General features: G+C 47.6%; 1 protein-coding gene across 1 annotated transcript in view; it reads left to right on the top strand.

Annotated features, from left to right (window-relative positions):
* The window catches only part of T265_08954 (hypothetical protein), a gene marked incomplete at both ends in the record, with an annotated part of 20597 nt that overhangs the window by 7618 nt on the left and 3183 nt on the right, over positions 1–9796 (top strand). The window contains one exon of the mRNA XM_009174897.1: positions 3105–3438. Coding sequence (XP_009173161.1) covers positions 3105–3438 — 334 coding nt within the window. The remainder of the gene's footprint in view (positions 1–3104; positions 3439–9796) is intronic.

Raw genomic sequence — 9796 nt, 5'->3', positions numbered from 1 at the left:
GAGGGAGAGGGCAACCTTTGGGAAAGGCGAAATTTGAAAATTCAGAATAAAGTTGGCAATAACTCACCAGGTAAACGGTTTCGGGGGATACTGATATCCCCAACAGTTGTGGACACACTGGATGCATAAAACGCCTGCTATTTAGTGAGACGTTGGCCTATTGGACATCTCTCGCAATCGATCCTGGGTATATCGTAAAAAGGTCTGGAGATTAAAGTTGTGTGGGAGGTTCCGATGATAGTTAAAAAATCGTTCAGCTGTATCACCTTTTCACTACTCAACTGCCATGCCACCAGAAAAAAGCACGAGGGCTCGGATACTCTCAGCTTGACCGAACCTAAACAAGAGCAGCCGGGATGCAGAGATCGGGTTCGAACCACGAACCTTCCGGTCAGCAAGTTCGCACTCTAACCACTGAGCTATTTCGCGTCGATGATAGTAGCGCAGCTAGAGTTATCCGTTTTTGAATCAGGCACTCTGTGGTATTTGAAATTGGCCGCGCTTAAGTCTGGGAATTTTATTCCTGTCGAGCTTTCGTCCTGTTTTTGAAGTCACTGCCTCTCAAAAAGCCGCTGTGTGGCTGTTGGGAATCGCCAGCAGTGCGTATCTCACGAATCTCCCGGACAATTCGAATCCGGTACCTCCTGGCTAGTAGTTTGGCCACAGGTGGCTGGTTAAACTCGCACAAGACATGTCGCCACTCATCCTTCAATCATCTGACTCGCATCACGTAGTCACGGTTTACGAAGAGAACTCTGCGTATACATAGGTACCTTGTGGAGTGTAACCAGCTGATCTCTCAAGGGAGAATGAGCTTCTCGAAAAAGCGTCTGACGTACCCCAGCACTGCTGATGTGGTGTCTCCACTAGACACGCCCCAAAGTGAAAAAAGAGAAAAGAACAGGTGAGGGAGGGGACCTGATGCTGACTTATCGCAAGTATTCTGAGGTGCCTGTAAGCACCCAATCAGAAAAACTGGTTAGAAAATGTCAGCGCAAAGACCACTAACATCGATTGGCCACATTTTCTCGCCTTGTTTCCAGCCAATCGCAGGAGGGGTGACGGGAGGTCCATTCTGCTAAGAGTTCGTTTGAGATGAGGTGAATAAACAACCAGTTGGGTGCAGACCAGAAGAGCCAATCATCACAGATTACTCACTTCCTACTTTGAATTGAAGCCATTAACTGTAATTCCCAGGAAAACGGAGGTCCGGAGAAATACCCTCAGTGTGACGTAGATCTTGTAGACGTGCTGTGGAAACGTTGATCTGATAGGATTTTCTGTTAGATATGCGTGAATATGTTGTCACGTGATAGGCGGGTAAAATTGTTCAGCTGTAACATCCTGTTGTTGTCAAACTGCCATGCCACCAGGAGGAGGCACGGGGGGCTGGGATACTGCCAGGTTGCCCAAGCCTAAACAGAGGAAGTCGAGAGGCAGAGGTCGGGTGCGAACCACGGGCTTTCCGGCCAGTAAATTCGCGCTCTAACCACTTGGTCCATCTCGCCACCTAAACAATTCCATCTTCAATTTGTTTTGAAGGATGCTGAAGAATTTGTCGATTTATGCCCTTATGATGACGAGGTGATGCCCTTAGATGTGCAATTTTGATTCCGTTCTGCAGAGCTTGGTCCGCTGATTTGAAATACCATGACACAACTTGACGAACATTGATTTTTCCCTTCCTCTGTGCAATACAAACTAAGTTTGTAGAGGACCAATGTGAACAAGTAAGACAAAGAGGGAACGGATTCTGTGACATCACGATCGATTGGTCCAGCCAGCATTTGAGTGAACAATGGAGGATCCGGTGCAATTGTCTCAGCTGTGGCCATACGCCTATCCTGAACAGATTTTTGTAAGTAGATTGGCGTTCGTTAGAGAATCCTAGAAGCACTATGCCATCCAAGTAAGCAGTCAGTGCGCTAGTGGCTGACTTGCTGGATCCGTTTGTCAGCCGAAATGGGTTATACTCTTCTATTCGCTTGCACAACTTTCGCGTTTTGTGCCAAACGTATTCAGGTGTAGGACAGACAATCATGCTTTGAATGAGGACCAGCAGCTCATCCATGGTAGGATGTAGGAACATCAGCTGAGCAGTTGTAAACCACGCTGCGAATGAAGCCACCGGAAGGCTTGTGTGCTGTAAACGCCCAGTCAAATAGTCTGGTTAGATCTCCCCTGAAAGAGAGATTGAGAAACGTGAGATGGCACCGGGACCGGACGGTCTGTATCCAGCCCTCTTCAAAGAAGACGGAAAATCCCTGGTGACCCACTTGACAAAGCTTATTGGTACTATGTGGGACGAAGAGAAAGTGCCTGCAGAATGGGGCATGTCGACAGTTATCCCTATCTTCAAAAAGGGTACACGGACGCTATGCGAAAACCACCGTGGCATCAGCCTGTTAGCTGTGGAATCGAAAGTGCTCTCTGACCTTATCCTTCGAGGGTTGAATGGACACAGGGCGAGACAGATCCATGAAAACCAAGCTGGGTTCCGTCCTGCAAGAGGTTGCATCGACCATATCTTCACCCTCCAACAGATTCTGGAACAGCGACACTGCTTCCAGCAACCAACAATGGTTGTTTTTCTTTATCTGAAAGCTGCCTTTGGCTCTGTGGACCGCCAAGCACTATGGCAGTGTCTATGGAGCAAGGGTGTTCTCCATAAATTCTTGACCCTCCTTAAGGCGCTGCACGCCAACTCCCGCGGCCGTGTAAAGGTCTAAGGGAAGCTTTCTCCTGAGTTCACTACACTAAATGGTGTCTGACAGGGCTGTCCTCTTTCACGTTTCCTCTTCGATTTCGTCATTGATACGATCATGGAAGACTCACCACCAGCCTCTAATGCCTGTGGGGTCGAAGTGCTCCCTGAGCCTCCGCTCACAGATGTCTGTGGTTAGATCTCCCCTGAAAGAGAGATTGAGAAAAAAGCATGGTCGTGTACTCATCTTCGACCTTCAGTTTCATAACCCGTTGATCTGTACTAGCCAACCTTGCAGGGCTTCTATTAGATTAATCCTAACTAGGTGTGACTCAGTCCTTACTTAGTCCTCTCGTTGTTCACCACGCATCCTCTTTTCATTTCTATATTTAATTTTTAGATCGAAATTGCAAAGGCTTACGGCGTTGAGTACGAACCGAATTTGGAGTTCCTCAATAGCAGCACTAGCGATGGTAGTGGTGGCGGCGGCGGAGGTGGCGCTTCCCGCAATGCAGAGAATCAGCTGATCAATTTCGAACCCGATCTACTTCCTTGTATGCCTTCGATGCCTGCAGACTTTACCACTGGCAATCCTGATAAACCGTGGGAACATACCGCTGACTCTGGACCCGGGGCTCCGTACCCGCAGCAGTCCCCGTTCCCGGGACCAGCCGAAATACCGCCGCCATGTGCTCCGAAGGGACTGTCTCCCGACGCGCAGGTTGGATACTATGGTACGTGACTCGTTTTGCGATGACTGGATGTCCAAGCCACATCTGTATTTCTCAGATCCTATGTTTTTACATGAAATTCTGCGCGCTTACTTGGTCAGTTTGATTAAACAGGCTGGTTTCGTTGGTAGGCGATATTTAATTGCAGTCATTTCAGCCCATGCGATCTTCTTCAAGAATATACTATCCACAGTGTTCGTCAGATCATCCACTTGTGTTAATGCTTCGATTCAGAGTGACTTATGGCGAGAAGGGCTTTGTGCCTCCCGGCTGTTGATTGCCAGCGCGGTGCCGTGGTCCACCCTTTGCTTGAGTGACACTCAGCACGTCTTCACCGTGCACCGACTGATAATCGCTCATTTATCTTGTGTGTTGCCGTGTTCGAGAGTAGTTCCCAGAAATTTGTGCCCCCAGATGTGTTGGTGATAAGTTGGTTTGACGCTAACATATTCTTGTGCATCACCACACAACTCTGTAACTCACGCAAGCTGTATCTGGTTGGCCTTCAAGAAGGCTTTCGTTGGATTTAGACTCATCTGGACATGACATGCTCGGTGGAGTCTCTCTTAGGTCAATCCTTTTTCGCGGTCTACCTCAAGGTGAGTCCAAATCATCACTTGGCATTTCGACCTGTCAAATCTGCTCAGCTGAATCAAGCGTTGCTCTAGAGCGCATTCTGGATATTTTTCCCTCGGGGGGGGGGGGGGTGTTATCCACTTGAGCTGTTGTTTAGTCTAGATGGGTTGCTATGGTTTCTAAAGACCGCGACGTAGCTTCGCTTCATTGGTGGATTTTCATCAGCGTTGCTTGACTTTGGAGTATGATCAATATGAAATGAATGAATGGACAAAGGATCATCTCTGTGAAAGAAGCGATATAGCCAGCAGGTGTTTTCCCAGGCGTCTTGGTCGGTCATCAGGTGCAAAGCATAAGATGTTCGACATATACTCTCAGTGGCACACGAATTTGGTTTTAACAGCAAACCTAATTGAATTCAATTGAAACTCATGTACAAATGATCGTATTTGTCGAAATCTGTCTAACTTGGGTTCAAGTGGATGTGCGGGTTAGGCTCCTTGGTCTTAACAATACGGTGAAGCGATCTTGGTGCGAGATTTTGACTAACAAGTTGATACTAGCTTCCGCATTCAGAAAAAATGTCGCCTACAAAGTGACAATAGTGTGTGAATTTTTGGATCGAGTTTGCTGATGGAGAGGAGAACCTACGGAAATCCCATCTCGTTGTTGAAAGGGAATTGTCTTAGTACTTACAAACCCCTACAGACCGAGAAAATTCCCGAATGGCACCTTTGAGTCGGAAAATCAAGAAACCAAACCCGGTCAAAATGATTTTGGGTCCTCTCAACCCATCAACCGTGAAATGTAGGCACTCATACTAACCGCAAGACCTGTTAGCCGACACTCAACACCGACTTCGTATACTGACTGGAAGAGATGTTGCCGGTCGGTTCTCTGTCTGCCTTAAAACACGGCCAACCTGGCCGGACGAAGCTTTCGTGTCTAAAGTGGAATGCTGCCCAGCTTTACGATCATCCATTGTTTGACAAACCCCTCTGAACCGATGAATCGGTAGGGTGCTTTAGGCCTAAGATAAAAATGCCGGCCTCTGCCATTGCACTCAGTCAAGTCTCGATCGTCTCTTTCGGTTTTACACTAGTCAATAATGAGACTGTCAAGAAAGAACACGTGCTTACCTCCAAGTTTCCGGTGTTTGACCTATTCCACGACATTGCACGCATCCTTCAGACTATTCACCGACATTTCTCTTCAGCTAAGTTCCAGTAAACCTCCAAACCAATTAGCCGCTTAACGGCACAGAAAGTTGAGCATGTTGAAAATGGGCCTTCCTGAAAGACCGGATTTATGAGCTTTCGGCAGACCATGTAATCTAGGTCTTGCACTACCAGTAGGACGTATGCGCTCGCTCGAAACTATCAGTATATCAACCACTGAAAGGATTATACTGGCTACGTTGCCTTTTGAACTCCCATCTAGGTGCCACGAACTTGGTGCGATTCAATCTCCACTCACTTGGAGCATTCCAGGTAACTCAACTTTCAACTTTTTATAGTCCAGCCTTCGAAATAACACATCAGGATCAGGTTCGAAGCCATACGAACCTAGATTTGACGAGTCGACATCATTCACACACTGTGGGTGCGATTGTTTTGGTGTATGAAGAATCGGTTATCGATCGGAACAACAGCACATGCCTGACTCTTCATCTCAGTGCGCATGGGTTGTAGATTAACGGACCTGTCACTCCTATGCGTAGGTTGAAACTACAAATTCTTGGAAGCAAACCCACCACGGTCAACTGCCCATGTGGGTATAAAAACTGCACCGCTCAATCAGCTATCTGGTGGTTCATCGAAGCTGGAGGTGTGCTGCATTCTGATCATTACATACAATGAAGACAGGATCGATCAGCTGATCTTTGTCACGTCGGCCCGAAATAGCTCAATGGTTAAGGCGCCAGCTCACGGACCGGTTCGTGGTTTGAACCCAACCTCTGAATCTCGACTGCTCCCGTCTAGGATTGAGCAACCTGGCAGTATCCCAGCCCTCGTGCCTCCTTCCGTTGGCAGGTATACACTGAATGAGTGCTACAGCTGAACGAATTTTTCGTCACATGCATACTAACCACTGGTTAGGTGTTTCAAGCCGTGCATATCACGGCTATGATTCTATTCATGCATCATCGTTGAACCGTGTACGGGTTCTAGTTGACGCTTTGTCGTTCTGTGATTTTGTCAGCACCGTGAGTGGAGTCACTCATTGGAGGCCGTTACTCTCGTGCTTGGATCATGAGTAGGAATGCCTCCGTTGTAGTACGGGGGTGGCGTGGCTACGCAGTGAAGTCTGTAGCTTGACCATGTATCTGTCAATAGAAATAAAAATAAAAATCGTCCAGTTGTCACACCCTTCCGGTGCCACCCGCAGGAAGCATGAGGGCTGAGAAAGTACCTAAGCCTGGACAGGGCCAGTCAAGATGCTTGGAAACCGCGGACGTTCCGATGATTAAACGCGCGTTTTAACCACCGAACCATCCGGAGCTCACATCTTTCAGTGCCTTTAATCCATAGTAGTTTGCGGCTTAAGGTCCCCACATAACCTAACGTAGCATGTTCCAGCTCAACACACGGTTGAGCGAAAAACGCTACCGTGGTAATTCCCTCTGCTGGCATTCCGGGCACATGATCGGAACAGCATAACATGCAATCATCTCGCTTATCGGGAGTAAGTTATTCCCCCTCAAACACCTCTCACGTATTTGATGAACCCGCTGAGCCAGTGGATTTTAACTAACCAATGGATCAAAAACCTGGCCGCTGCGCGCTGAGGACATCAAAAGACTTTCAATGTTTGACCATCGATGTCTTCGGAACATTGCCCGAATCTGGTGGGAACACCGGATCAGCAATGCTGAAGTACGTCCAATGGTATTCGGGAGAAATAACTCACCCTCGATAGATGAACTGATCACACTGCATCGGTTGCGCTGGCTTGGCCACATGTTGCGTATGCCAGTCGACCGACTTCCTCCAAGGGCTCTTTTCGCACAACCACGTGAAGGGTGGAATAGAGCCAGAGGAGGTCAAACAATGACTAGGCAGCGAAGTGTGAAAGCCTCACTTAGGAATAAACACTGCATGACTTGGTGCTGTCAAGGCTCATCGACGTAGCACGGATCAAAACTGAGTTCTATTCAGAACAGTGCTGTATTGTGCATACAGCCTTCCATGTTTTAGAAGAAAGACAATACAAAGGTGAGATATCAAACAACGGTGTTGTGTTGTTCTAAGAGATTCCTTCGGGTTATTCTTGAAAGGACCCGTTTATTTTGCTTATGTGATAGATCGATGGGCGGAATACCAACCCCGCTAGAGTGACCGACAGGTCACCCTTTACAATCCACATACAAGTTGGTCAACGGAACCTTGACGTCAACAACAGTATGCTGCTCTCCACCGTTGTCATCAACCACTCGCAAACGCATCTCGCTGCGTCTTTGAACAGCGCCCATCCCGGTGAAATCAAACCGGTCAGTCAAGAACGTGCCCAAACTTCAGATTTTAGCTTGTCAAGGTATCTTGAAAAGGCGGTCACCGTAACATGTTGAATAACCCTCGATTTGTGTCGATAATCACACGCTCCTTAAAGCTCTGTAGACACGATCAGGTTAGGAGGAAGTAAACACCCGACCGCTCACTGACCATATTCCCTCGATTGGTGATGAAATGTTCGCACGTTGATTGTCAGGCCCGCCGAACAAATCAACAACCCTTAAGCGCACATGAGAGCTACGAATCTCTACGGGAATTTGCAAATGGTTTGAATTCTTTTGCTGGATGATACCCAGTCTACTTTACAAAACCTGATTGAAAATAAATAATAAATCGCTCAACCGTAGCACCATTTCGGTGCCCAACTGTCATGCACCCAGAAAGAAGCACGAGGGCTGGGATACTACCAGGTTGCCCAAGCCTAGACAGGGGAAGTCGAGAGGCAGAGGTCGTGTTCGAACCTTCCAGTCAATAAATTCGCGCTCTAACCACTGAACCATTTCGTCCTGGGTTAAAAACAAAGACTGCTCCTCACGGAAGATAACCTGTAAGCCGACCTTACTTATCTGGACGGGATATCTTCTTCAAATGGATACCCACCAGAATTTGTGAAGGAGCATAGCATGCTTCGACTGAACTAGGTGCATGTCTGTTGTATCGTGGGTGCCCGTCTATTGGTTACGCCTGCACTGAGCCTGCCAGACTACGCGATAGGGAGAAGACAGAGAACTGGGGATACGGCTGTATTGTCAGGACAAAACATACAGAGTGTCTGCGTAAATATATAGGATGGCTAAATGGCCAAATATGGTCGTTCACTTGTTCGCTCCGTACAGCCAATGGCGGTGTTCCGGTCGTGAACACTCTCAGGTCCACTATGCTAATCGTATGTTGCTAAGCCATGTTTGGTGAGCTCTGCCAACACATCTGCTTGTGTCGTGCTGATGATGACCTTGGGGATGCCTCACTCTCCGCACATGTACTTTTCCCATGTCTGGGCGCGTCCTGACAGTGTTTGACATAGTACACTCGTTTTCAGTTTCTGTCCAGATTGCCTGAATGAATGTCTGGAGGTGTAGGCACCTCGGAATGATTGTGTTAAGCTAGCACTAAGTCCCTCCCCCATCCACCTTTATTCTTTTCTTTACAATAAGGCTTTCAAATAAGTCATGGCTGTACGGCAGTGAAGCATTGGTGTTGAGCACTGATGTCATGCTGTCGTTGATGATGATGATGATGATTTCAAACCACATTAGTATGGACGACTGACTCAATTGAATTTCTCGTGCCAAAAAAAGATCTAGACAGGCAGAACACATCCCGGTCAGGATGTGTGTGTGAATAAGTCCGGTCGCCACACCGAAATGCAAACCTGGAGGCAAGTGCACGGAGGATGCCATCTTCATCAACAGCCCAAAGAAAGCACAGCTAGTCTACACTGAACAGTCGTGAAGTACTGTACAGTGGTTTCATTCCTATTTGAACCCATCATGAGTGCGCATCTCGCGAAACCCCAGAGAGCATCAAACCCGCGGCATCCCGGCTAGGTGTTTGTACATTTTACGGATCGTGGGGAGGTCCGGAGTCCAAGGTTTCGTGAGGTGCGCACTGCTCCACTCGAAAACGAACAGGAAAGTCAGTTGCCGTTTCTTGATATACTACTAATCCGAAGACGCAGTGAGTCCATAGAACAATGTATTTATTGAGAACCAACACGTTTTGTCGGTTCTTTTACCTGAGGTGAATCTTTTACATCGCCCATATGATAATGCAGTGAAAACCTGTGTCGGAAGTCACTCTGCAGGAGAAAGTGGACTTTTCCCATTAGAGTCGTCGACCGAAAGGATTTCCGGCGAAAAAACTCAAACTGGCCTCGCAATAAATTCATGTAGGGGTAGAACTCAAGCCGCTTCGCCTCCGCCTCCCGCTCAAGGACGATATGTTAAACGAATTTTCAGTGAGAAGTGTACAAAGGACTTTTACTGGAATACGCGTTGTCCCGTACCTGAACGTGGCCTTCACCAGCCTTCCTGTCATCAAACAACAGCTAAGAGACAAACTTCATCGTCAGACCATTTCGCGCATAATATTTGAGTCTGACGAATGGGTATCGCAAAATCTAAATGGCCTTCGCTCAAAGATCATGTGGTCGTCGACCAATCAGGACACGAGATGACAGAGCAACTAATTGGTAATTGATCAGGTGGCTGTTGATCTGTTCGCCGAGCTTGGCAATTGGTTTGCAAACGTTTCGTCACCATTCGAGGAGACAT

This window comes from Opisthorchis viverrini, assembly GCF_000715545.1.
Source record: "Opisthorchis viverrini unplaced genomic scaffold opera_v5_248, whole genome shotgun sequence".
NCBI lineage: Eukaryota > Metazoa > Platyhelminthes > Trematoda > Opisthorchiida > Opisthorchiidae > Opisthorchis > Opisthorchis viverrini.
This window is presented reverse-complemented; position numbering and strand designations above follow the sequence as displayed.